Below are 27684 nucleotides of genomic sequence, written 5' to 3'. Positions count from 1 at the left end.
AGCTGTTGAGACAGACTTCAGCTCGAGCCTGCTGATGATATGGGTAAGTTTGCATATGCTTGTAGCAACCACATACAAATGAAATCTCAGTAACACAGAAGGACTGGAGTGGTACAGAAGAGTTTTCCACATCAACTGCACCTAATAACAAAAGTGAATGCTATCACCTGGAGTACAGTGCACATAACAGTTTCTACAAGTGCATCATCTACAGTTAATATGCAATTTTTGTCCTAAATATGAATTTAAAAAGCCAAGTATGAATCATATGCAGGCAGATTTAATGACTCATTGCCGCAATGGATTTAAGCACAAGTGCTGATCCTGCCTGCCATTAAGTTGTCTGGCATTCCCCCTTGGAACCACTCCTCTGGAAGCGGGCCCTTTCACAGATCTGTGCTCCGGAGAGCTAAGCTAAGAAGTTAAATGAGATTTAAAGAATTAAAAAAAAAATATTTTGTCACACAAAGAATAAAATTCCAGGAATTTATTGCTATATGTATGCTTATTCCATTAATTCATCTTACAGTAGTCATGAAGTGCCAAATTGTGTGCTACATTTAACATTCCATGTATTCCCTTCCAAATGCTGTTTTACAGTGGGCGTATGAAACAACTCAGCAGTGGTCACGAAACATGGCTTGAGCATCTCTCAAGAGCTTAAAGACAAAGATTTGTGTACAAGCTGAATAACAACATATCATTTAACAGGCCACTCAGCAATTTTAACAGAAATATCTTTAGGTGGAAGTTTTGCAGCATTAAAATTCACAACTCAGACTAAACATTCTCATCCCCACTGTAGAAACAAGATACTTGCAAAGAACAAGAACTATGGTACGTAAATGTCACACGCAGGACCCGCTTCATTTCTGTCAGAAGCAAAAATTGCTAATTATAAGAAGGACAAGCCTAGCAGGGTAAAGCTGTCAGCCTGTATTAAAAACATACACCTCAGAGTTTGGCAGTGGAACTCTGTTTACCACCTTGACTTTTTTTTGGTAACATACAAGTTTTTCCCCCCCCCCCCCCCCCCCCAACTTTATAAATCCCCTTTTATTTTTATTATACCTCCATATTATTTACAGGACTTCTAAAGATTAAGTACAAACTAGTATGAAATTAATGATAGCTTGCTTTTCAAATATGTATCCCATGGCTAAATAAATACCAAGCCAATCCAACAGAGTGATTTGGAGTTATGATTCAGAAGCTTGTGTATCTGTGATTCCAGTTGTTTTTTCATTAGCTGCAGAGGATTCATTTGATCTGTCAACAACAGTTGCCCTGGAGATTGGAGTAGCACTATCCAAGGTGAGTGCAGAGGTCTCCTCTACATTTTCAGGACTGCCAGGGTTGATGGAAAAGCTTCCAGCTTGAGTGATAGAGGGAAGCAAATCTGTAGGCACTGTAGATGCCTCTGTGACCAAAGGAAGCATAGGAACACACTTGGGTGGCACTGATAGAGGTGTTATTCCCATTAGATGCAGAGGTGGCAAGGGGGGAAGGGGTTGCAAACCTGAAGAGAAAAAAGGGGAAAAAAGAAGGCAGTGAGCTGCTGCACAGCAAGGACAGCTCAAATGGTGTTTGTGCAGCACTGACTCAGCAGGCTCATTTTCAATTTTCAGATTTCAGAATTGAAGAATCAGAGTAAATTCAAGGTGGCTTGTACCTCCCCAGAAGACTAGGTATTTAATGCATTAGCACTGATGACTAGGTTTTTCTGGCCTTCACTGAAACTGTCAGAAACAAGAAGTTTAAAAAAACCATATTCTACACAAGCTTCCAATATATTTTTGCTTGCTCCATGAGCACCTTCAGCAGTTTTGCTGAATTCAAAACTATAAATCTAATATTGGTTCATAATTCTGGCATTTAGTTCAGGGAGCTCCAATCCCCTCATCTATCTTACAAGGAAACACTTCATATTTTTTTTTACCCAAAAATAATATACTTTTACTTTTGGCACAATCTCTTCTGAGATATAAATCGAGTAATAAAAAAATGAAACACCTAAACACAGACACAGGTTTAGAATTAGTTTATCTAAAGACATATTCCTCATCTACCAGATCTGGGCACTAACATCCACCCCCATCTCAGGTAAACATTTAATTTATCCCCTTTTCAGGACTCCCCTAAATGGGTCTAAATTAGATAACTCTAATTACAGGGTTTCAGTTTGCAGAAGTACATACCAGGCTGTATCATTTCTGGAACAATCTGTGGTGCAGGTAAATTAAGTTTGGACAGATCAGTCAGGTTAGGAAGCCCTGCTGGTAATGGCATCAGACCTAAGAGAAGAGTGGAACAATTACAGCTGAAAACTTAAAATTGTCTTTTTCTAACTATTTCTTAGATCTTGTTGATAATTTAAAATGTGCTTTAAATCTTGATTATAATTTTTACATGGAAGAATGCCAATTCACCTGAATTTCAGCTTTTAAGCTGCACAATGAGAACAGATACCTACTGCAGGAAATCTGGACTAGCAAATACATAATCCCAAATCTTTCAGATTTTTCTGAGGAAAGCAGAATCTTACTTCAGAATTAGAAGGTTTGCATTCCAAGTTCAACTTTCAACAAAGGTGGTTGTTTCACCACAGCACTATACCAGAAGTTCTCCATTCCCAATTTGAGTGGCAAACAGTAATAATATGATTACATAGACAGTACTCCCTGATCCCTAATATTGATCACTCTATTATTAGTCTTTTCTACTTAGTTCATGACTAGAGTTAATTACAAAAATGTATATCAAAAGGCAAGACAAAGGAACTTTCAAAGTCAGAAAGGACTGAAAGTAGAAGAGAAACATACAATGAATGTGACACATGCCCTTCCATCACTGTGTTTGCTAGGGAACATCCTTCTGCTCCTGAATTTTCCACTTTAGAAGAGCTTTATTTCTGGGACAAGGGCTCTATTTGTACTTTGCGTTAATTTCAGAAGAGGCTAATTCAGAAATAAACTGTTGTTACTACAGTATCAAGACAGAGACGAGAAAAGTCTTAAAGCAAGGCCACGGTATAGAGATTTTGATTAAAACCCAGCCATCTTCACCTACCCATGAAGGCTGACATAATCTGATTCAAAGAGCTTTCAGGTCAGCTATATGCAAATTTTTTTTTTTTTTAATCTGAAAAAAGCTGAACTTCAAACAAATTCACTTGAACTTTAAGCCTCCAGTATATTTAGTAAGAACAATTTCACTAGAATATCCATGCAAATTGCAAGAAATATTCTAATTTGCTTTTAAAAAAGCCATGATCCTCTTCAGAGAAAAAGGTGAACAGAAACCTTGTATTTGCAGAGCTTAGGGAAGCGGTGGATTAGGCAGCTGGGGAAGAAAAGGACGGTAATCTTTTTCTTCCTAGATAAAATAGAAAACTACTAACAAGTTCAGCTGCTGTGAGAGTTCTCTGCCCTTGTTTGCATGCACTGAGCTCTAGCGCACATCCTTAGAGGCTGTCCCTCCGAGCTTATGTAATGGATACATCTTTATCTACTTGTCTTGTAACAAGCAAAACATAAAATACAGCTCCTTCGGTGTCCTGGAAGGCACAATTGAGTCCTGTACCAGCACACCAATGCCACAGCAAAATCCTATACAATCCTTATTTTACCCCTTGTGAATACTTCTGGAATAGTAGTGTTTGAAATGTTCATTATTATCAGGAAACAACCATGCTGTAGAAAGACTCTTACTTGTATTATACCAGTTTAAATTCCTATATAATTCAGAAACAGTAACTGCAACATAAATTCTATACTGTTAGCCCTGTATTTATACTAGAACAGTGATCAAGCTGAGTATTTAAGATGGGTTTCCTAAAATGTTGCAAATAGCAAAGCAAAACCTTCCTGAGAAATCCTGAATACTACATCCACTGTGCAGGGAACTCTAAAAGGTAAACTTGTAACTCTTGTTGCCAGGTCCCCCCTCTGTGCTACAGACATGCTGTGAACATACTGCAAGAAAAATAGTTCTTTCTTCACAGCGTAGAGGTTGCACAGAGAGAGATCTTACATGAAATGAATAAGCTGTATCAAGTTACACCTTCCCCAAAAAGCAGTGGAAAAGGCAGCTCTCTTCCCTTGCTCCCATAAGATTTTTGTTTCCGAAATGTTTTAAGATACTTTACCTACTCACCTGGTAATGTAGTTGCTGGGTTAACTGGTGGCACAGAGGTAAGGGACTGACTGACTTGTGGTGGTAATAATGGAACTGTTGGAACACCTGGTGGGGTACACAGGGAAACAACATTGATTTTAAGCATACAACACTTCCTCTTCTTTCCCTAAGGAGTACAAATAAATAATTGCTCATAGGAGTATTACTATTAGCCTTAATATTAAAATGCTGATAAGCCAAATAGTATTCTAAGTAATACACATGGTATTTTTAATAGAAGCTGTTTGCAACTACTTTGCGAGCAAGTAAGGCACAAATCCAGTACATTAGCCTTTTTTGTTGAGAAAAATTTAGGAGAAAGTTTTATTCTCTCTTCAATTCTGTCTATTCAATTAATTAGAAACATCTGTGAGAAGAAGAAAGTCAGAAAAGCCATGCACTTCAGGTCAGTTCCTTTCAATACCAACCTGTGCTGAGAACATTACTGACAGTAGTTGAAGGTGAGCTAATAGAAAGTCCTGACAGACTCTGCTCAAGGCCTGCTGACCCAGGAGGGAGGGTGGTTGAGGGATTAACTGATGATAGCTGAACCTTATTGATAGAGAAAAGAAAGTTCCATCATTAGGGTTTGTTTCTACACAAACCAAGAGAGGCAGAAAAGCAATAAACGTCACCATCCATTTTTACCAAGCCGAAGGAGAGGGACCACAACTTACCTCTGTGAAACCATCTTTGAGGGGACTGAGAGATGCACTAGGCAACTGTCCTGGGAGAGAAATTTTCTTTCCCTCTTCAAATGGGCGAGTAGGTATCCTATGCAAATATCCATAACCAATGCCACATCCTAGGCTTTTAAAATATGAAGATTTTTAAGTCAGGTAAGTGACTTTACAGCTACAGACTATAGCAAGCAATGCATGAACAACTCAAGACACCAACAAGTTTCGAGGTAAATGCTGTACAACCTTCCCCTCCTGCCCCCACACTGCCTCACTTTCTATGGAGAAATAAATAATACAAAACATTGAAAGGAAATTCTGTAGCTTTAGCAATAAATACTCAGCACAAAATAAAATTTATTACTATTTAAACCAAGCAGCTATACAGCTTGAAATTGAACTCTCAGTTCTTACTTGCAATGCTGTGTTCTGGCTACTCACAATACTTCAAGGATATACCACAAGCTAATGACTATTTGGAATTTAATGCAGAAAGAACCATTGCACTTTATGCACTTCTGCACTAGCTAATTTACTGATTTACACCCCTCTTATTAGTAAGTGTGTCTGAATTTCAAGTAAATACATAATTTATTAGAGGAGAAACACTTTTGATATAACAACATCCTTTCCTTATCTTTGTGGAAAAGTTAAACCCAGCAGTTTTCAGGATGGTGCTGTAAGAAAGTTGCCCCATCTCCCTGTAACACTATGTCTCCTTACCTGCCTTCTCCACCCCAGGCAGAATTTGGAGTAATCACCACTTCCCGACAATTATCTGTGTCTGTGTTGTACACATAAAGTTTCAATGGCTTTGCTTCATGTGTTTCAATAAGGGAAAAGAGATCTTCAGACTGCAAAAAGATAAAAATGAGTAAGGGCTTTCTTGTCCTTATTTTATCATTTGGCATTAGATCGATCATCCTAGTCCTGACTTTCTGTAATGGACTCTGGTAACAGCCACGGTGCAGTTTTTGCGGTGCTGCTGTTTTATCAAAAGGCCAACTTTAAAATGTGTTCTGCTAGCACAACTCAGAAGACGTGGCACAACCCAGATTTGAAATCTGCTATTCAAAAAATTAATTTTAGAGTACAGAAGCTTGTATCTGACTTCATGAAGACATTTAAGAGCCGTTCTTATCTCCAGGACTGCCTTTAAGAAGAGGCACCATGCCAGAGCTCCTTCCTCTTTGCACCTGATTTCCATTCACACTGAAGAGCGACAGAGCCAGGGATGTTTCAAACTGCCCTGGTACAATTGTGGTTTTAGTTTTTAAAAAATAAAGACCTTATTTTTTATACTTACCTCATTCATGACAGTATCTGCTCCAATGATATAGTCACTATGAGGTCTAAGTCCAGCTAATGCAGCAGGAGAATTTGGCTCCACTTCCTAGTTTTAGGATGGAAAGTTACGAAACACTATGTAAGTGTAAGGGTATAGCAGAACAGACAGATATGCACTTCACACAGGCTCTGTGTCAGACAAACTGGTCAAGTTTGCAACACAGTAACGAGCTAATGAAACGCTGGCTCCATGGCAGTCCCTTTCCATATGGTTCTGGTGTTGTACCAAATACAGCACCTCTGAGTATTGTACACACCCATTCATTTAAATACAAGACTCGACAATACAGTCACAAATATACATCCATGTGGGAAATGAATTTGTAGAGAATTCTCAAAGCCTGACAGAACGCTCAAAGAAGGTTCAAAAGTCTACCCAAACCCCAATTCAATCAAAGCCAGTCTGATCAATGGGACCAGTTTGATCTCATGCTTTGTTACATTGAACATCCCGTGCAAGTTACTTTTCAACAGGAAGGCAGAAACACCAGTAATGAGAATACTTCCAAGTCCATACGTACCAAGACATGCCAGACGTTTTCATTAGCCCCATCAAAGCTGCAGAAGCGAATGCTCACTCCCAGCAGGCCCTGCCCACCCCACATGTTGCTGGGGGTTACGGATGTTTCTCTCAGTTCTAGTGTTTTGCTACTGTACACAAGCATTTTTACAGGTTTTTCAACGTTTGCTTTCAGCAGGTCCTTGAGAGTGTCATTGTCTTTATTCTGCAAATATTTAAAAAAGAGCTTGGGTAAGTGTTTGACAGAACAAGCATCCAGTTCTACAGCAACACTTGTATTCCAAAGGTGCTACACTGCACAGTTACCAGAACATGTACTAACAGCTGCTTTGTAACCAGCTTCCAGTCCCTTCACAATTCTACAATACAACTATGGAAAACCCCTGGGACTTCACAGTAACAGGTGATACTTTCCAAAAATGAAAACACTTCCGACTGGTTCAGAGGCTTTCTTAAATCCAGGGATACTGGCACAGAGCTTCCCACAGCTGGTTTTTTCCACTGCTATTATGGTCTGTTGTTTGACAATAGCTCTGCTTGGAAGCTCCCCCTGTGCCTCCTGCCCAGCCAACAGCTCTGACAGCAGCTTTTCATCAACCTGTTTGGTCTGTGTGAAGTTTGTGAGTTCTTGTGGAAGCAAACAGAACTAGGAGGGCACTAGCATAAACCATGAGGGGCGAATCAGCAGGCTTGGTACAGATGTCTGCAGAGAGCATGTCTGTCTTATCCTCCAGCTGAACTCAACTGTTCCTACAGGGTGAAGGAAATCAATTCCTGGTGCAGTTTGCCTTCCTCACTTTTAAAGTAAGAAGAAATATTTTATATATATTTAAATAAAACAAATCAGTTGTTTTACCTATAAATATCCAATTCTCAACACATTGTTTCTATTAACAGTTATAAAATAGCAATGCACTTACCAATCTTGAACCATTAATGGACACAATAAAATCAAAGAATGGCTCCAATCCAGCTCTATGCCCCGGTGAGTTTTCTTGTACCTAACAAATTTAAACAAGAATTTAGTAAAAGTGTTCCAATGCTAATTCATAAATTAGAATTATATTTCTGCTTTTGCCAGGTGTGGTTCTAGAAGCTACTAATGTTTGTGTATATAATTTTAAAATATTCAAATACAATCATATAATCTATAGAACCAAAAAATCCCTCCCTTAAAAAAATAAAATACAGATATTTCAAAAGAATTATCATTTATAAATTGAGGAATGACACAGCAGTAGCCACTCCCTGGGAAAAGCAGTGCTTAACAGTTGCATCAGATAAGTTTTAAGCATTTGTTTCAAGAAAGAAGATTATAGTGAAAGGACGAGGTTAGTGAATTCTGAAAAGGTTGGTTAATAAGTTCTGTCTTTCCACTCTAGTACCAACACTAGACCTTGTTTTTTATCTTATGCTTACTAAAGGAATAGGAGAGTCACATCTGTAAATAGCACAGGCTGTTATCTCGTGATTAAACATCACCTGGTGACATTCTTGAGACACAGAGGGCATCTGTACAACCAGTGATTTCATTAATAAAACTTCAGGATGCAGGAAAAGAGACATGCAATTTTGCAGCCGTGGCTGCTCAAGTCAGACAAGGCCCACTAAGACAAGGCCTAAGTTTTGGATACACACTACTCACAGAAGCTAAAAGTATGCTTTTAATTCCAAATGGAATAACTGAGAGACATTTTGCCAATGTCATTTTTTCACTATTGCTTGCATTGCTGACAATGAAAAGTAACTCTAAACATGGCTGTCAGATTTTTCCTACAGCTTTTTTGGTGAGTACACTCTTCTTCTGAGTGGAAGCTGATTCATTTTACCCACTGCCTTTTTCTTTTGTGTACTACAATCACCTTCCAAAAAGATCTAAAAAACCATTACCCTTTACAGTGCGGTTCCTTACATTACATATTATTCTACCTGACAGAAGTGGTAAAAATGTATTTGATTGTTCAACACTGGCCTGATTCTGCAGGAACTGAATTTTCTTAATATGACTTATCTAAAACAAAATATTCTAAAATGGAATTTGAAAAGTGCTTGATTACTAATAAAACTGTTCTTCTAGAATTTTATTTATCTCGGCCCAACACGTTCACAAAATCAGAGCTTGGAAAAAAACTCAGATTACTTGTGGGTAACAGATGCCCAAAGCTTAGAACATTAGTCACATAATCTACAGCTGGAATTAGTGATTCCAGAGTCACATCACACACATACAGATTGCTGTCCAAGATTTGTAAGCCAGCAAAAAGTATGAAATCAACAACATCCCAAAGTAATAAGAATCACTGAGGCAACAATAACATCCCCAAAGTCCACATTTATAATTTCTAACTAGGACTTGAAGTGTGTCTGTAAAAGTGTCTCTTCGAGGTATCTGTAGGATCCTTGGAAATAATTTCCCACAGCTGAGGTACAGGTATTCTCCCTCTCCAAGTATTAAGTATGTGGAACCACATCTCCCAGTCACAAATATCCTGCAGTCCCTCTACGAGATCCAAACTACTGTCTTACACAACCTGTCTGTTCCTGATGCCTCTCACCAAGCACAGCCAGAGATCAGACACCAAACTGTGCACCAGGTAATAAGGTAAAAGTATAAGCTAAGCTGCATGGGGCAGACACCCTGGTTCCAGCTGCACAGAAACTCCCAGCACATTGTGGACGTGGCTCTGGCACTTGTGGACTGTTTCCAGAGCTCATTTAACTGTAGATATTCAAACTTGCAATAATGTATGGTTACCTGAGGAGAGCCTCCACAAACAGAAACTTTAGCTTAGGACAAAAGCCACAGAGAGGCTAAAATTCACTATATGAATTATTCTTCCCAAATGTAGAAGCATTTACTTACATTGAATACTCGAGACCTCCCCGTCAAAGAGAGGTTAAACAGTTTTGTGAAAGGAGAATCAAAAGACTGCTTTCCTATAGAGATGATCCATAATGGTATTCTCAGACTTGCAGTTTCTCTTGTAATCAAATCATTCAAAACATCCTCTCCTTTCCTGGGTTTGAGTAGCGATTGTAGGACGAGTTTACACTGTTGTTCCCTCAGTTTAGGGAAGTGACAGGAAAATAACCTCTTAATCAAATCATTCAAAACATCCTCTCCTTTCCTGGGTTTGAGTAGTGATTGTAGGACGAGTTTATGCTGTTGTTCTTCCCTCAGTTTAGGGAAGTGACATGAAAATAACCTCTCTCTCTCTCTCTTATTTCACCATCTATTGCATAGGTCATACAGGAACTTACAGTTTGTGTTTTTAATGAACCTGATATGCATGCTTTATACCAAAATTAAATAAATCAGCGTATGGTTCCAGAACTTTCTGGGGAAACAGATTTAAAGACATAACATGTGTTAGTTAAACCTCAGCATTAAAAATCAGTACATCCAGCATAACGCATCAGATTTTTGGGACTGGATATATGTCATGGCCTTGAAATTATGAAAGGCCAGACTTCATCTCATTCAGAGATTTTCCTCCATTTCTAAATTAACTTCTCTGAAATAAAAAACCAAATCATACCGAAATCACAACAAGCCTCCTGCATTCTGACAATATCCCTCCCTAATGACCTCCAAGGGATTATATCCTGAACACTGTGAGCCAAGAGTGGCCAGTATTCCATAGAGCAACTTTTTGAAGTAAGACGGAGTACATACAATAAACGAGAACTACATATGTTCAGCATCCATCAATGGCAAGCTCACTGACACCTGGGATGGATAAATAATTTACTCAGAATTTGTGTTCTGCCCCAAACTGATGAAGGGACTGAGAGAGTTTACAAGTTCCAAATGATTCGTTTGCAGAAAGTATCTTCAGATGTTGAACTCCTTGTCCCAAACCCATCACAATCCTGAACACCTCTGCATGGTTTGTTTCTAAGTGGGCACGTAAAAACTACCAGGAAGCTGTAGCTGAAAGGAATCAAACCCTTATAGTTGTGCCAATCACGCCTCAGAAGCAGGTATGCGCATTCCTTCTGTCATCCTGCTGTGCACAGGTTGTCACAAAGTTTCCTATTTCCTTGGCCTACCTTCACTGATGGAAAAGCACCTGGCAGTCCCAGAAATGTCACCCAGAAATTCTGAGTTCATTCCCCATGAAAAGTCTCCTCCTTAAAGAAGTGATACACTCAGCCCTGCACAACAATGGCACTGACCCCATGCTGGTTTTGTCACATTGTCTTACTTTCAGTCATTACCTGCTCAATTCATCACCACCACACAGTGCCAAATGCACAATACAGCTCTCTGCTCCCAGCTCTGTGGCCAGGATTCTCTTCCAGGAGCTACAGTAACAAAGGATAACCAGGGACCTTAGCAAATACAAGGACACAAATTATTCCACCTCTACTAAGGATGAAGATAATAAAGATTCCATGGATCCATACATAAACTCTGTGCCTCCTGAGCAATTTGGCTTTATGCAGCTTTGCTGGGTGCCCCAAGTAGCTATTTAGTAACTTGCCTTTGTAATTGAATAATTGCTGAGAAATAACCAAGTAATGCCATTTACAACAGATGCTACTGCAGGCAAGGTACCATCCCCAGCAGCCTGGGAAGCCTGATTCTCTCAAAGCCAGCTGTTATTTCAGAAATGCAAGTCACAGACCCATATGGGTAAATGCCATGATTTTCTAACAATAGAGACAAACAGTGGCACAGAAAATACAAAGAGACTGTAGCAATGCAATGCCAGAGCTTTTTAAGAGCAGATTAAGAAAACCTCTATGAAATGCTGAATATCAGAGGGCAGAAAAGGGCCTCACACAGTGCTGCAGGGTTTCAGTTTCTCACCAAGATGACAGCAGGGCTGCTGAGTACATAGATCACACACTGATTTCACTTTTAATTCACTGTCAAGAATTAAACAGGAAAAGGGCTTCAAGGTCAATACACCAATTTTAATTTCTAGTACTGAAAAGACTTTCCTGTCTTTCCACATAAATACACGAAAGTTTTTCTTTGCTGAACACTGTTCCCAACACTACCATTCTATGCCTACACAGTACACATTACATATTTTAAGTTTTAAGTCTGCTCAGCAGCAAAGTGGTCACAATTTGAAGCCCCAAGAGAGCAGTGCAACTGCAAATGAAATTAGGCACTGAAATGTGCATTTTTCAGAGGCAGATGAAGGTTCTGACCACTTCTGAAAGCCAGCTACCTTATATTAGTTTGTAAACTTCCAGAAGCTTAACTTCAAGCATTAAATACACAACTTCCAAGGCTTTCTTTTTTCCCCACATAAGAAACTCTTCCCAGTATTCTACTTTATTCGCAAAGAAATACTGAAAGATTTTTTTGTAGTTCTTCCACCCACTCCATAACTGGCAGTAAAATTTCATTATGTATCATATATAAGCAATTACTTCTAGAGCTCTAGAATCTCTTTGATTTCTGTCAGTTATTTTAATACATTACATTGTATACCTGTATTTAATTTCTTGATGAAACACCATCAAAAGAAAAAGCTTTGTAAGTTTTCAGTAAGAAAACAGATTCTATTTATGTATATAACCTTTTATTTTAGCACAGAGAATTTAACTCGAGCTTTTAAAATGTGAACCTCCCTTAAAAGATCATTTCATGCAACACATTTATATCACTATTAAAAGAAACCAAATCCCATAAACAAGAGAGGGAAATCTAAACTTTGGGCACTGCTGCTTAGTATCTTTTAGGGAGAATGCCACGTAACATGGCAGCATACAAATTTCTCACACATAAGAATTCTTACATAGAATCTTACAATAATTAAGTTTGAAAAAGACCTGTATGATCATCGAGGCCAACCACTAACCCAGCATTGTCAAGTTCAGCATTAAATCTAACCCAAAGGCCACATCTACACATGTTCTGAATGTTTTCAGAGATAGTGATTAAACCACTCCCCTGGGCAGTCTATTCCAATACCTGGCCATCCTTTCCTAAAATCCAGTCTCTAAATCTCTCCTGGTGTAACTTGAGGCTCTTTCCTCACTTGTTACCTAAGAGAAGAGGCTGACCCCCACTTTGCTGCACCCTCCTCTCAGGGAGCTGTGGAGAGCCATGAGGTCTTCCCGGAGCTCCTCTTCTCCAGGCTAAACACCCCCTGCTCCTTCAGCTGTCCCTCACAGCTCTGGAGTTATGCTCCAGAGCTTTTTTGGATCTGGGCCAGAGCCTTCAATGTCTGTCTTGTACTGAGGGGCCCAGAACTGGGCACAGCACTCGAGGTGTGACCTCACCAGTGCCCAGTACAGGAGGACAGTCACTCTCCTGTCCCTGATGGCCACATTATTCCTGATCCAGGTCAGGATGCCACCAGCCATGGCCACCTGGGCACACACTGGCTCATGTTCAGCTGCTGTCAACCAGCATCCCTGGACCTTTTCCACTGGGCCACTTTCCAGCCACTCTGCCCCCAGCCATTGGGATGTTGTGATGTCATCTACTAGCTGAAGAAACTGTATCAGCCTGGGCAAACTACAGCAGTTTCACACTGCTGAGCAAGAAAATTACTCAAAATTTTCCTTCATTCTGTTTTGAAGAGCAGAAACAAACACATACTGAGTAATACACAGAGTCAGCCAGTTGGTCTAATCAGCCACACACCTTATGTTAAAGGAAACTTGAGGAGAATTGCTTCAAACAAATGACTCATTACTAGGTCTACTTATGAAGAGACTTGGGCCACAGAACACTTGGCAACTTTTTCTCCCTCTTACCAAAAAAAAACCCAAAAAACCCACAATAACCACCTACATTTGAATGTCTAGAAACCAACAACGCAACCCAAAGCAACTTCTGCTGTCAAGTATGCATATGATGAAATTCTTTTCCTTTGACAGCACCTCAGCCCTGGAGGGTTCCTAATTCCCCTTCCAACTGCACTGCTGATAAAGCTCACAATGAAAGCAATATGGCACTGAATATCAGCAGAAGTAACCAAAAGAATTAAGTAATCTGCAAATCTTACACTGAAAATTAATGATAGTAGTGTTCACTTGTTGCATGTATTTCTGTTCCTGTTTGAAGTGAGCAGAGAGAGAGACTTTTTACTAGTTTGGTGGGGAGACAGCATGTACAGTCTACAAGTCTCACTGTAAAAAACCTGTAACTCACACAGTCTCAGTCTGCTTATCCCTCTGGCAACTTGTGCTTGGCTCCTACAGTCACACTGAACAACGTAATCTCTTTGTTTCATGGCCATTTAACACATATTTTCATTTATCTGCCTTACCCAATTTCTTCCAGTAATTGAAAAATTTTTCTGACATTTCTCTAATTTTCCCACATGTAATGAAATCTTTTAAACAATCACTTTACATTATTTACAGAAGTTTGGTGTTATCAAAGAAATCTGATCGTACTCGGATTAGATCTGTAACACTGGAAGACTACTGCTGTTTTCCTTCTACCATTCCCATTTACTTAAAGTACTGAGCTCAGAAGGAAAATGTACTTGAGAGTAAATCAGAACAAAACAGTTTTGCTTGACCCCATGTTCTACTGAAGGTCAAACCACGCAGACAGAGCACTTGTAGAGCTCCTCTAACAGTGCGAGCCCAACGCTGTCTGTAACAAACTTACTACAGCATGGCAACTGGAAAATCAAACTTGGAAAAACTACAGAGAGAAATTCTAGTCACATTGATGCATGCCACATGCATTTCAATAAAATCATCCCAAATTATAACTGTAAGGCTGGGATCATGATGCAGCTTAAGAAGCCTGTCCACAGACAAATAGTGATCACTCATTATTGTGGCATCTCAGTATATCAGTAAGAAGACAAGGCAGTGAAAAACAGAGATATCAGTCTTTTTATGACAGCAGGCAGGTCCTTTCCTGCATTTAATATAAATAAGGATGTCTTCTTGGAAATCAACTCCTTTAATGTGCACCTCTCAATTACATTTACAAAGACTGGCAATCAAACACTGTAATTTTGGGTCATAGCAAAAACATTACAACAAAAAAGTGCCTAAATGAAAACAAAAGGCACCAGATCCAAGCAAGATTACAAGAAAAAGGCAAAGGCACCGTGCTGCGGGCAGGGACTGACTCCAGCAAGGTCCCTGTACCCCAGCACAGCCTCAGATTCCACGGCACGACCTGGGAGCCATTCTGTTCACTGAAAGCAAAAGGAAGGACTTTCAAAAGGCTGTTCACAGAACCTCAAGAGAGCAGCCTAATAAGGTATTTTGTATTTCACAAACAAAGTTTTGTGGCCACAACGTGAACAAAACCAGTGTACCTATGAAAAGCAGTACTTTCAGTGGAGTTGCAGCCCTCAGTTGTAGCTGCCCTGTGAGCACCGACAGCCCCGAACTGCTGCGGGTGCCAGCAGCTACAGCCCAGTCCAGCCCATGATGCAGCGACCAGGACGAGCCTGACGCGTTATCCCGGGAGCGCCCGAGCGCAGCCCGGACCCGCGGCAGGGCTGTGAGCAGCGGCTGCTGCAGGAGAGGCCGCCTCGCCCTCAGAGCTTTGCTGCCCAAACCCGGCATCGCCTCCCATGCGCCAGCCCCGGCCTGCTCGTACGGAGGCACAACCTGGCGGCACGACCCGGCCCGGGATTTGTTTATTCTGGACCAATTCTTTCTCCAGACTTCCCCAATCCGGGAGCGGCAGCGCGGGCCCGGCGCACCTCAGCGCTCCCACGAGCGGCGGCGGAGCGCGGGCGGCCCCGCTGTCCAAGCGCGTCCCCGGGGCCGAGCGGGGAGCCCCCGGGCCGCTCCAGCGCGGCCCCACGACGGGATAGGCCCCGCGCCCACGGGCTGAGTGTCCGGGGCGCCCGGCCGGGCCGCGCCGCCCTTACCCGCAGGACGTGGTAGCCCTCGGTGCCGCCGCCGGGGATGTCGATGCTCTGCGAGGCGCCCATGGCCGCAAACGCGCCGCGACGGGGACGTGGCACCGCGCGCTGCCCCCGCCCGGCGCCGGGCGGGCCCTACGGCGGCCGCGAGGGGCCAGGCCGCGCGCCCCTGTCTGCAGCCGTGCCGCCCCCTGGCGGCCCAGTGCGGCGGCGCCATGCGTGGGGCGGGGGCGCCCGACGGTGCCAGGCAGGAAGAGTCAATGGATTGATTCGTGTCAGTACATGAACAAGGTGTGCTGGGTGTGTGCACAGAGCATAAAGGTGGCAGGTCACAACCTACGCTTCCTTCTCTACTCCCACAGCTCCGAGCGCCGCTGCCCCTGCGGGGCCGAGCCGGGCGGGGCTGCGGGGCGCGCCGGGAGCGCAGGAACCGTCTGGGAGCGGGAGCGGCAGGAGCGGCGGCAGCGGCGGCAGCGGCAGGAGCGGCGCGCCGGCTCAGAGCAACGAGAAATGCTGCCCAAGGGCCGAATTTTGAATTAACCCGTTCCAGGCACGCACCGCACACTTCAGCGCAATAACGGGGCCGATCCTCGCTGCCGACCTGTTGGAGCGGGAGAGCCGCGGGCTGCCGGCCGCGCCCCACGCCGGCAGTGACATCCTGGCCGGAGCCAGCCATGACATCCTGGCCGGAGCCCCACGCCTGCAGTGACATCCTGCCCGGAGCCAGCCATGGCATCCTGCCCGCAGCCAGCGGGATGCCTCGGGGCAGCCGGAGAAGGCGGACTATCAGGGAGCACTCGGTGGCTATCAGGGAGCACTACGAATGTCAGATTCAGATCTTCCCTCTCCCAGTTCTTTGTTCCTTTCTCACAGCTTGCCCATGCAGACCAGTGCGTCCTGGTTCCGATCCTGCGGAGGTTCAGATAAGTGACCTCTTTAAGGAATGCTGGTGTCACCGGTGTTTTAGTGATGCAGAAACACTAGTTATTAGTGAACTGCAACACAGCGTTAAAGATTCTTAATGGAATATGGAAAGGATATTCAGATTAGCGTACTTCACTTCTTTTGGACTCATCTCCCCTCTGTATTATCATAGTGCTTCACTGCTTAGTATTAAAAGCCTCTGTTCACTTGGGATTGACCCAAGTGCTGCCTGCAGAGGTGAGCGACCCCTTTCCACCCTTAACCAGCTCACTGTGCTCAGCTTTCCACTGGAGCAGACAGACAGTGTTTCTCCAGGCACTCTCATCAGGCATGGCCAGTTCTGGACTCCACAAAATAGACACTGCAAAATACCTATTAGAAACCATGTCATTGAAAACTGTAGAGAAAATGTCTAAAATTTTACTTTGGAAAAATAGAAAGACCTTTATAGTTCTGCCCAGCAACACCAGGACCAAAAAGAGTATCAGTGTTCTGCCATTAAAAAGTTGTCACTTTGATGAATATGCATTTGAAAATCTATGATGTGAATACTAGCATTTCACACACTTACATTTCGCCTCTGAACATGTAAACAGCCTTAAAACTGGGACTGGCCAAATTACACAGTGCTGATTTTATGAACTTATCATCTAATTACACGGTTCCCAGTAAGTAGCAAAGCCAAACCCACCACATTCAAACTCAAAGGAGAAAAACACCCTGTCTTTGGCAGTAACACTTGTATGGCTGAACTCTGCTCCTGTGACCATTGAGAGGTGTCTGAGGGGCTGAGGAAGAGCACTCTGGCAGTTTGCAGCAGCTATTGCATCCAGCTGTTTGTGAAAGGAAATACAAATTATATCTACTCTGACTGCAATTGCAAGAGTGAAATGCTATCAGAGGGGGAATGCCCTTCACATTTCCTGAAGGGGCTGGTGGTGAAGCAAGGTAACAGATATTTCAGCTCCTTGAGTCTGCTCAGACATTACACCCTGAGATCCAGTCAGCACCATTGCACCAGCAGCCAGTTTGTCTTATTTTCACAGCAACAAAGAAATTCTGTTTCCCTCTTCCTCAGGAGGTCTGTAGACATTTCATGCCTGCATGTGATGAACTCAAAAATAGGCAGCTATGTTTTGTTTTAACCATCCACCAAGAAAAAAATTAACTCTATCCCAGCCAAACTGGGACAACCGCTCAAGTCAACCCTACAGAGAAATCTGAACCTGGCCCCTCCCTGGAGACATAAGCCACATACATCACGGCAAAACCTGGAATTCTTTTCCTTAAAAACTTTTGCCTTACCACAGCATCTCAGCTCTCTATCAAAGTGCTGTGACCCTTTCTGGGATGGTTCCACTCCAGCAAAGAAAGATGCTACCTAGTTGTCCATCAATTCCCATTAAGGGCTCAACTGAAGTACACAGGTTTATTTGAAGAAATATCTTTGAATTTGATCCAATGTTCTGTGGCAAAAGACTAGTCTAAAAAAAACCAAATTTTAGAACCCTCTTAGATAAAAAAGACAAATCTTACCTAAGAAATAGGGAACAAGATTGCCTGAATGTATCACTTAAGACCTAATGACAACAAACCCCATTTGCAGAAATTAACTAACAAATATAACCTACCTGTTCTTTTACATTTGTATCTCAGCAGCTGCATTTCAAAAGTAATTAAAGTTAATGAGCTGTGCTTTATGGTAGAATCATGAAAACTTAATTGGAATAATTAGTTGTGAGATAGCAAGTGCATCTTCCTGGCTAACAACATGTCATCATTTGATAAGAATAATAATGAATTTAATAAATAAAGCAGGGCCCTTCTAATATGCTAATAAAATAACAAAGTAGAAGGCACACATGTGCAAATGATGAATTATTAGTTTGGAGACTGCTCACAATTGTCTGAGGAAGATGGATGGGGAAGTGGCCTTCTTGAAACTGTCAGCTACAGCTGCTGGCTAAAATCCAGTTTGCAATAGATGAAGCAGCCACGCTGACCTTTGCAGAGGATGTGCTGCAGATGCCTCCAGCGGGGCCAGCATCCTTCTGCAGAGCAGGATATGCAGTGGATGAAGAAAAGCAACTGTGCTTTCTTTTCTTCTCCTTTAACCCTTCTGTATTATTGGTGCTGGGCAAACAGGAATGAAAATGGACAGAAACCCAGGCATGTGTGGCAGGAAGGGAGCTACAGTGAACAAATCAGTCTATTTGACCCAAATCACTTAGAGGCTAAGACAGGCAGAAAATTATGATTTATTGCAGAAACGGTTTTAAGCTCAAACATAGACATGCACACCACAACAAAAGCTTCTGAGGAATTATTAAGAATCAGTAAATAGAATAATTTTAATTAATGGGTGCCTTTAAAATTAAATTAAGTGAATACTGCCAGAGTCATGGGAAGGCCTACAGTAATAAAAGGGATTGTCCCAGTACACAAACACTAAAGGAAGGCTACGGTTTCAGGTGGAAATAGAGAAGCAGTGTGCAGTGACTAAGAAGCAGATGGGTCATAACATAACTCTTAGTTTTATCCCCTAATCAATACATTACCTCATTAGTTTCAGCTCTTAATGAATTGCCCGATATGAGGAGCTGCAGTTCAGAATAGCTGCTTGTTGACTCCAGTCCCAGCAGAGCAGGACTGGGCTTGGTAGGAGCCATAAAGAGTCTATTCTATGTCTAACAGCAACTCATATGTTAGCAGTTCCCAAGGAGACATTATCTCCTTTGCAAGCACATGGGGAACAGCCTGCTGCTGCTTGGGAGGCATCCACCTGCCTGTGCACCCACAACACTTAGAACTTCATAGTAACAAAAGACCTAAAGCACAGGCCCTTCAGCTGTACAAAACCAAAAACGTAGCTCTAGATCACACAAATGGCTGGTAAAAGCCTGCTGACACAGAGAAGCCATACACCCATCCACTGGCTGCAGGAGTATTCACAAACACTCCCCATAGTTTTAGACGATGGAGACCAGGGGCAGTAGATGCTTTGGAACTGAGGCAATCTGAGGAGAAATAAGATATCAATGGTCAGTGTACATGCAAATATCAGGGGGTGCGAGACTGAACCTGTTCTTGACCTGCTGCTGGGAACAGCTGTGAAAAGATCAGACCATGTGTGAATGTTAAGATAAATTAACAGTGAAGCACTTTGAAAGGAAGCCAAGCATTAGTGAGTCTCTGACCAAACAAGAAACCCTGAAACTCAGCAGGCTGTGGTTAAATACTACAGTCTGATGTTCTAAAAGTTAATTAAGTACAGAAGTAATATGGGGCTTTTGTAAAGCTGGTTTCATGGTCATTAGTTGCTATGCAGCTAAACAGGGAATGAAGAAGGCACTAGCTGGACAAATTGCTCTTAGGCAGTTTTTCCAGTGAGAATGCTGCAGGGCTGGTTCTCCCTGGTGCTCCACAAGGCAAAAAGACCATGCCAAACTCCAAGAGCCTAGTCTTGACTACTTGACATTTTTTACCACTCTAAATATCTATCAATTTCCATTGCATTATGGCAGATTTACAGTAATGCACAAGGGAGGGGAAGCAGTTTCACTGAGACAATTAAGAGCGACTTGTATCCAGCAAGGAAGGAGCTGGAGCTCATAAACCTTCAGCTGAAAACTCTACATTGGTGCTATTGCAACACGCAGCAATCTCTTCTGCACTGGGAGGGAAGGGCCACAATGTCTCAGGATCAGCCTGAGCACACACATCTCTGTGAGGGGAGTGCTCTGTGGCACATAGCTGCCAGAATTGCTCTCTGCTTTTTCCCCAGAGCTCCCAGCATGGGCACATGTTAGAGCTGTAGTCAGTGTTGTCATGCTCTGGTTATTATCAGGAACAGTTCCTCTGGCTGCTGTAATTTGCACCAAGGACTGCAGATGCCATCAACGGATCAGAGAATTGTAAAGGTAATCTACAGCTCTCTTCCCCAAGTCAGCTGAGACCAGAATCAAGGCTTTTGTTTCAGAAACCAGAAACTCAGCAAAACTAATTTGTGGAGGTCCTATTAATAGGACACAGGAAATTACCTAAAGCCTTCATTACTGTAACTCGTAAAAGCAATTGACTTGGCTGTAATACAGTTAAACTCTGTCTTCCCAAAGCTGCTGAAGACCCAGTAGCTCTGAGTTAGACACTGGTAAGTACTTTTCCCACAGATCTGAATGGCACAGCTTTGACTATTAAAGATATTATAGCCATAGGTTTCTGACAGAATGGCTTGTTATACAGTTTTTGCTTGCTACAGGGGTTTCATCTGAGACCTTAAGACTGATTAAGCTCAAAAATAGCCATCTTCTGCTACTAAAAAGCTTTGAAAATGTGTGCCTGAATATTGGAATAAGCTTAGTAAAATCAATATCCTCTCTTTGTTGCCTCCATAATTACTTTAAACTCAGAACCCTTACTCTAGCTTGTTGTCCCATTTCATACAGACATCAGCCACCAAAATCTGGCCTGAAGCATAGTTAAGAATTTTTACAGATTGTGTTATGAAGAGGACACATAATAGAGGAGAATAACCTTTAAACAGATGTATTCACAGTAAAATATGTGCTGGTGAATGGTTAAGAGAGGGCACAGAGTTTATGACAAATGTCAGAATGTTTCAAAGATGCACTTCATTATTAACCAGGAAATAACACAATGTATGTGAAAGCACTGCTAAAAAAGAAATGCAGTCTGTTTAAAATGTATTGAGCTGAAAACAGGGTTCATTATAGAAACACAGATAGAATCTTAATTATAGAAGCAATTGCATAGACTAAGGTTCTGGCCACCCAATTTAGGAATCACAATGCAAGTATTTAAGAGGCTTAATGTGCCTGCTACTATTCAGCTGTAGCTAGCAGCTGGCTTTGGGAGTACTGCAGCTAGGGACGTTGTGAAGAAAGGTTCATAATGAAGGATCAATTAAGTAATTTCCAACCAATTCATTACATGATACTTACATGTGTTGTCAGTCATTTTTGACCCAAGTGGTTAGCCTAAAATCTGGAGTTTTGGAAACTGCTTATACTAAGAGAGTTTGTTGGTAGTCAGAGATTTGCTGCTGCTCTCCTTTTTATTTACTGAGGATGTTTAAAATCCTCAGTAAATAAATCTAAATACAACAAATCAAATGAGAATTTCTTTTGCTCACAGAATCCATTCTGCAGTGTCTTGGGCGCTCAGTACTTTGTATAGTGATGTGTACTATTTCAGCTTTAGTTCTATAAAGCATTTTAAATTATTTTATCATTAATTAAGAAGTCAGCTAACATTTTGCTTTATCTAGTTTCTCTAGAGCCCTTTATCTAAAGTACAGACTGAAACATTAATGACAGATGTTGGTCCATGTAAAAAACCCCAAAACAAAAAATTTACTTAGGAGTTTCCCAACTCAAATTTTACAGTTTAAGATAAAAGAGCAGTAAGACAGAAAAGCAAATTTACAGCTTGACAGTACTACCAATCTGCCAGAGTCCACTGAGGGATGTTAGAACAGCTGTTGATGAAGACTCTTCTAGAAGAAATCAGTACTGGAGAAAGTCTTACAATACAACCCCCCTGTATTTAAAAATGCATCACATATTAAATCCTTAAGTGTCCTGTCCTGAACAGGGTTACACTTATTGAGCCTGACACAAAGGTCCTTCTTGGAAAAAAGTCCAGACCTTTTCTGTAGGCTTTACAGAGTTATTGCAAACACATTGAACATTAAAAAGAGAAATTACACCTGCCCTGACAGATTGGACCGAGCAGAAATGCCAAATATAGTTCTTGAATATCAGGGATAAAAGAAATTCCTGTGATGGTTTCATCCACAGTATTTGATTTTATAGCTTTGGCCTTCAGTAGGTTTGGTTGTCAGAGTACAGGAGCAGTTCTAAAAGCTGTGAGAAACGGAATCCACCTTTGTACCAAGGCAGAGTTACCAGAGTTGCCTCTCCCAGAAGCTCTGTCATTTTCTCCTGCATGCCTAAGTCCAGAACAGGGGCCTTCTGAAACCAGGCAGTCTTTAAACACTGTCTTGTGCTGCACATGTGCTCTTACTGGGCTACTACTCTTTTGGCTAACCTGTGACATGTGAATAGGGTAAAAGAGGAAGACATACAAAGGTCCTAGAAGGTCCTTCTTCACAGAAAGAAGGAATAAAACAAATATTATCACTGGGAATTTGAGATAAACAGGACAAAGACTGCACTTGGACTCTGACACAAGGATGATCTGGCCCCAAGGGCTAGACATGTTCACAATACTCCTCTTTCCTGCCCACAGAGCTCCAGCTCTCTGACAGCCCTCCTAAGTGCATTCATTAGTCACAGAAGGGCACATTCCTCCATCTTCTGGACAGCTACAAACTAAGCACCATTAGCCTCTTTCCAGCCCTACTGAAAACAATACATTGCCCACTCAGTGAAAGCTCAGTCTGCTTTAGCCTCAGGGAAAGGCCCTTTTAGTCTTTGTTACATTTTTGAATTGTTTTCATCCTGACATGTAATATGAAAGGCTCCACAATTATGCATTTCTTAAGTTATTTTTAATCCCCCCTTCAGAAAAAAACCAACAAAACCCCCCAACAAAACCAACCTTCAACTCTCTGTCGTTTATCTTTTCTTGCTCTGAGAAGTCTTTTGTGATTAATTTTCTTCTGCCTCAAGAGCTGATAACTTCTTTTCCTGCAAGTCTTAAGGAGAAGGATTCTATCTTCCACAACAAGGAAATGTATTTTTTGAGCTTCTGCTGGTATTTATCACATCCCTGAGAAAGCAGGAGGCCTCTCCTTGTGAACATTATTTATTTTTAGATTAGGTTTGGGAGCTTGAATACAATAAATCAAACTGGTAATGTAATACATGCCATGGGAGTGGCAATCCTCAAATAATGGCCTTAAAATCCTAGGAAGAATACTACTGGGTAGAATTATTCTGTAGGTGGAGTTTGTTAAAGCCAGATGACCATTCTCTTAATGAGCTCTTGCTGGAGGGAGCAAATAAAATTGATTAAGACAGCAAAATCCTAGGATATAATCAGATCCTATAAGCCTAGTCAGAAAGCAGTGTCAACGCAATGCAGCAACCAACCATTCTCCAAAAAAAACCTGGATTTTCTGTTTTCTCATATGTACTAATGAGAACATACTAATTAGGTTAATCCTTTCTTCCTGGCTATATGAGTGCTCTTGGCACCACTTCCATAGAGGAAATGCTAAACAACTTCCTGGGTGAATTAGCAAAACCAATGAGTTATAGCATGAGAAAAAGTGCCAGAAGTAATTTTCACAGCTACCTAGATACGTTAAACTAAGTTAAAGTGCAGTTTGTGACAAGAATCGCTGTCCCTGGCCAAGCATCTGTTTGATGTGGTTTCCATTTCACTGCAGGCAGATGGAGCTCTCCCTGCTTTCTGCAGTGTCCCGAAGGCAGCAACTGAGGATGTCACCCATGTGTTGAGCTTAAAAATCAAATGAGCAGTTTGTCATCTGAAATCACTGCACTGAAAGCCAAGTGACACAGAACAACCATGCTTTCCCATACTGCTGACAAGAATGATTCAATGGCCCTTGCTAATGCCACCTGATCAGATTCATTTCTCAGCAAGCACAAAGTTTGGGAAACAAGAGCTGGTGGGCCCAGCTAGATGTGCTGGAATAGCTTTTATTTATTCTGAGATGGGATCTGCAGGTGTCAGTGCAATTGACAGGACTGGTGATATAGCACCACTTGGAAAGACCCAGCCAGTTTCTGGAGCTGCCTCTTTATTCCTGCTGGCACTGACTCCTCCTCTAGCTGTTCTGGGTATATCACTACTGGAGCCAAGTTTGAGTCCAGCACTACCTCCTTGAATGTATGGACATGCTTTTATTCTACAACACACTGTGAAGAGTGTGGTGTTATTCACAAAAATGACTGAACCTTAACCATGAGGCCTTCCTTCCTTCTGACTTATGGGATAGCGTTAGAGTGTGACTATAGAGAGAAGGGATGTACAAGGCATTAGGAGGACTTTCAAAGATGTTTCTGGAAGATGTTTCATTTGTTTTCAGGGACAGACATCACCTACCAATTGTATTTCTTTGAGAGTCTTTTCTTGATGTGGTGTCAGATTCAGTGAACTGTGTGATGTTACACAGGGCTTTTAACCTCCAACACAAACTTGGATGTTGTCCTAGGACCAGACACTCCTGGAACAGGAATTTGGGCCAATAATCTGCTAAGCAAAACAACATTTTGGATAGAAAGAGTTAAATGGCTGAAGAAAATTGAGAACAGATGATAATTTGAAATTTTTTCCTACTTAAGTCAGCATGAAGGGGAAAAATTGCGGTCACCATAAAGAGACTAACAAACAGAAGCACAGAGGAAATTGCTGCAGCCAAAAACGAGCAGAGGAAAGGCAGTTTACCCAGTGGCTTTGATGGAAGCCACAGAACTGCTTAGAAAAGGAACATGAGTGCTGCAAGAAGCAGAAATTGCAGGCTAGGGCCCAGATCCAGCAGGAGCTGGAAGAAGCACAGGCTTACAGCCACAGGCTACCTACAGGCAATTCTCAGATCCAGGTCTTGAGGTGAGACCTGTGCTCACCTGAACACCTGTGTGCTCAGTTTTGCTCCCCTGGCCTTCTCTCCAGCTGCTTCTTACTGCTTCTCTTCAATCACTACTGAAAGCCCAGTGGGAAACAGAAAATCTACTGACTGGGGGCTCCTGACACAAGCTTTAGAGTTGTACTTTTTCATATTAGACTATCAAAGGTAGTGGGTCTATTTCCAATATATCTCCATTTTGTACAAGCCCATTTTGTCTTTTAAAATATACAGTGTAAGATTTGTAGGGGGTTTCTAGCTCATCTCAGTTTAACCTTGTTTTATCTCCTTGTACCTTCCCTGGTAAAACTAGCTACTCCCTTTTGCTCAATCTTTAAAATGTCCTTTATACAGGACTAAGCTGGGAAAATGTGAACTGGAAAAATCTACTGGAAAGTAGAAATTTTAGTCTGATCAGTGCAAAATGCAGTCAAAATGCAAAATTACACAGACATCTTGGAACAGTGACTCTTATTTGTTACAGTTGTTTCTTTTTTTTTTTAATACACAATTCATGACCTAACTCTGTCATAATGAGAAACAGATATTAGAGAGCTTTTGAATTAATTACTGTAGTATGGGTAACAGCTTAGATAATCCCACTCAGTTAAAAAGCAAACAAAAGAAAAATACAGGTTAGTTTCTAGTTGCCTCAAAAAGTTGTGATTGAAAATTGTTTAATGCAATGTGTTAGCAAAACTGTTGAAACAGATCCAAACACAACTAATTTGAGAACACCAACACAATTTTGGAAGACTGTCTCAGTCAATACCAGTCACTCATGAAGAAGTCCAAGCACATCAGGCACAGAGGACCCCATCTCTTTCCTCTTCAATATTTTCTCTGTTCTTAGTGGAGCCCCTGACTCTGTATAAGAGTTTTCCAGTAGTTAACCCTAATCAAAAATATTAAGATGATCAAGGGGAATGATTTTATTTCTCCATTGTAAATACACAATACAACTCTTTATCACCTGTGAGATATTTCCAGCATGTTTAGTATTATATTTGTTCAGGCCAAATAAATAGAAAATATTAATAGATCTAAACCTTGAAATTTGATTCTTCTGATATCTGGAAAGGAGATGAAAATATTTAATCTCCTTTTACACTGGATCTCTTATTGTTGGTTAGGGGCTGGGGGATGTTTGTTTGTTTGTCTGTTTGGGTGGGGGGAGGACTGTTTTACTTTAATTTTTTGTAGGTCTCTAGATTTTAAGGTAGTTTAGGTTTTGTTACTTTTCCAGTCAGGTCTCCCTCCAAACTGCAAGTGGAATAATCTACTCTCACTTCCAGGTATGTGCTCAGGTTTCACCATCACATACTGAAGGAAAATAGAAGACACCAGATATCAGATTCATCCTCATTCTTCCTCCTTAGAGATACTCAAAAGAAATCTGGACATGATCCTGAATAGGGGTCTTGGACAATATAACCTGAGTAGTGACAGAGGAATTACAGTGCCCACCATTCTTACACCATTACGTGCAGCTGTACCACAACAGCAAACTCTGGCAGGTTAAAGTTGTTTGATGTTCACCCATGAAATATGACCCTGAAATTGTAGCTGGAAACCAAGGTGCAGGCTGACAAAAGGGATGCAGAGCATCTCTCGTGATCACCCTGACCTTATTTTTTTCCCTAAACTACTTTTTTCTTCTACTATAGTCACATCCCTTTTAGAACCAGGGCAGTACACCTGGTTCTAGTTCATTCAGTTTCACTTTAATTTTCCTGTGTGTAACTGCACTAAAATTCAATAGCATTACGCCAGGGTGAAGTCACTTTTTTTTTAATGTTAGGTTCTAAACTACCTCTTTATTTATGCTGTTAAGTCTTGATCTGTTAGAGAGCCATCAACAGATTACAATATAACTGCATAAATTAGAAATGTAATTTATCAATGGTTCCCTGTTTTGTTGTTGTTGTTGTTTTTAAATAACAAACCAACTAAATCCCAGGAACTACAGTCAACTGCAAAACAATTGCAACTATTACTGAACCAGCTAAAAGCAGTTCAACAGCTGCATCTTATAAAATGTTACCAAGTCCAGAGACCTACAAAAGATGCAGGCTCATAAAACTAGCTACAATTACAATGTGGCTTATAGAGCACGGATAAATACGAAAGAAATTATAAAGACCCTCAATTTATAAGGTAGCTTAAAAGCTATTTGTAGGATGAGGTGTATAACAAAAGAATGTAAAATCAAAATGCTCTGGGTAAAATATTTCTAACATTTTATATATTTTATATGCATGCTTTAAATCTATTATTTTATTTTATTTTGTTTTCTTCATTTCTTATATAGTAACTGATTAAGATATTTGTCTGATTTAGAGATATGCATCCAGTTTTCCATGAGAAGATTCTGCAAATTTACTATGTAAAAGATTTTCAAACAGTGATTGATTTATTTTTTAGAATTGTCGAAGTCTGAATATGACTTGGTTTTAGTTGACAAGAACCTACCAAATCTCTAATTCACAACTAGAGATAAAAGCCTGATTTTACAGTGTAATAGGCAAATGGGCCTCAATTTTTCTAAATCCTTGGTATTCTTTGTTGTAACTGCTGAACAGCTGCTCAGATTGCTGAATCTGCATTTCAGAGAGCACATCAGACTCAAATCACATAGAGACAGAA

The 27684-nt window shown here is 41.2% G+C and overlaps 1 protein-coding gene across 1 annotated transcript; it reads right to left on the bottom strand.

Annotated features, from left to right (window-relative positions):
- Positions 1-472: 472 nt before the first annotated feature.
- GORASP2 (golgi reassembly stacking protein 2) lies at positions 473-15675 on the bottom strand. Its single transcript, XM_041473350.1, has 10 exons — positions 15546-15675; positions 7644-7724; positions 6725-6928; positions 6163-6249; positions 5580-5710; positions 4854-4986; positions 4605-4728; positions 4156-4242; positions 2199-2294; positions 473-1519 (listed from the first exon to the last, which is right to left on the bottom strand). Exons 1-10 carry the CDS (start codon positions 15606-15608, stop codon positions 1200-1202), a joined length of 1326 nt encoding a protein of 441 aa, XP_041329284.1. The 5' UTR covers positions 15609-15675; the 3' UTR covers positions 473-1199.
- Between the last annotated feature and the right edge of the window lie 12009 nt (positions 15676-27684).

Source organism: Pyrgilauda ruficollis, unplaced genomic scaffold (genome assembly GCF_017590135.1).
Source record: "Pyrgilauda ruficollis isolate IOZ18807 unplaced genomic scaffold, ASM1759013v1 scaffold3, whole genome shotgun sequence".
NCBI lineage: Eukaryota > Metazoa > Chordata > Aves > Passeriformes > Passeridae > Pyrgilauda > Pyrgilauda ruficollis.
Note: the sequence above shows the minus strand (reverse complement) of the source record. Positions and strands in the feature narration are given on the sequence as shown.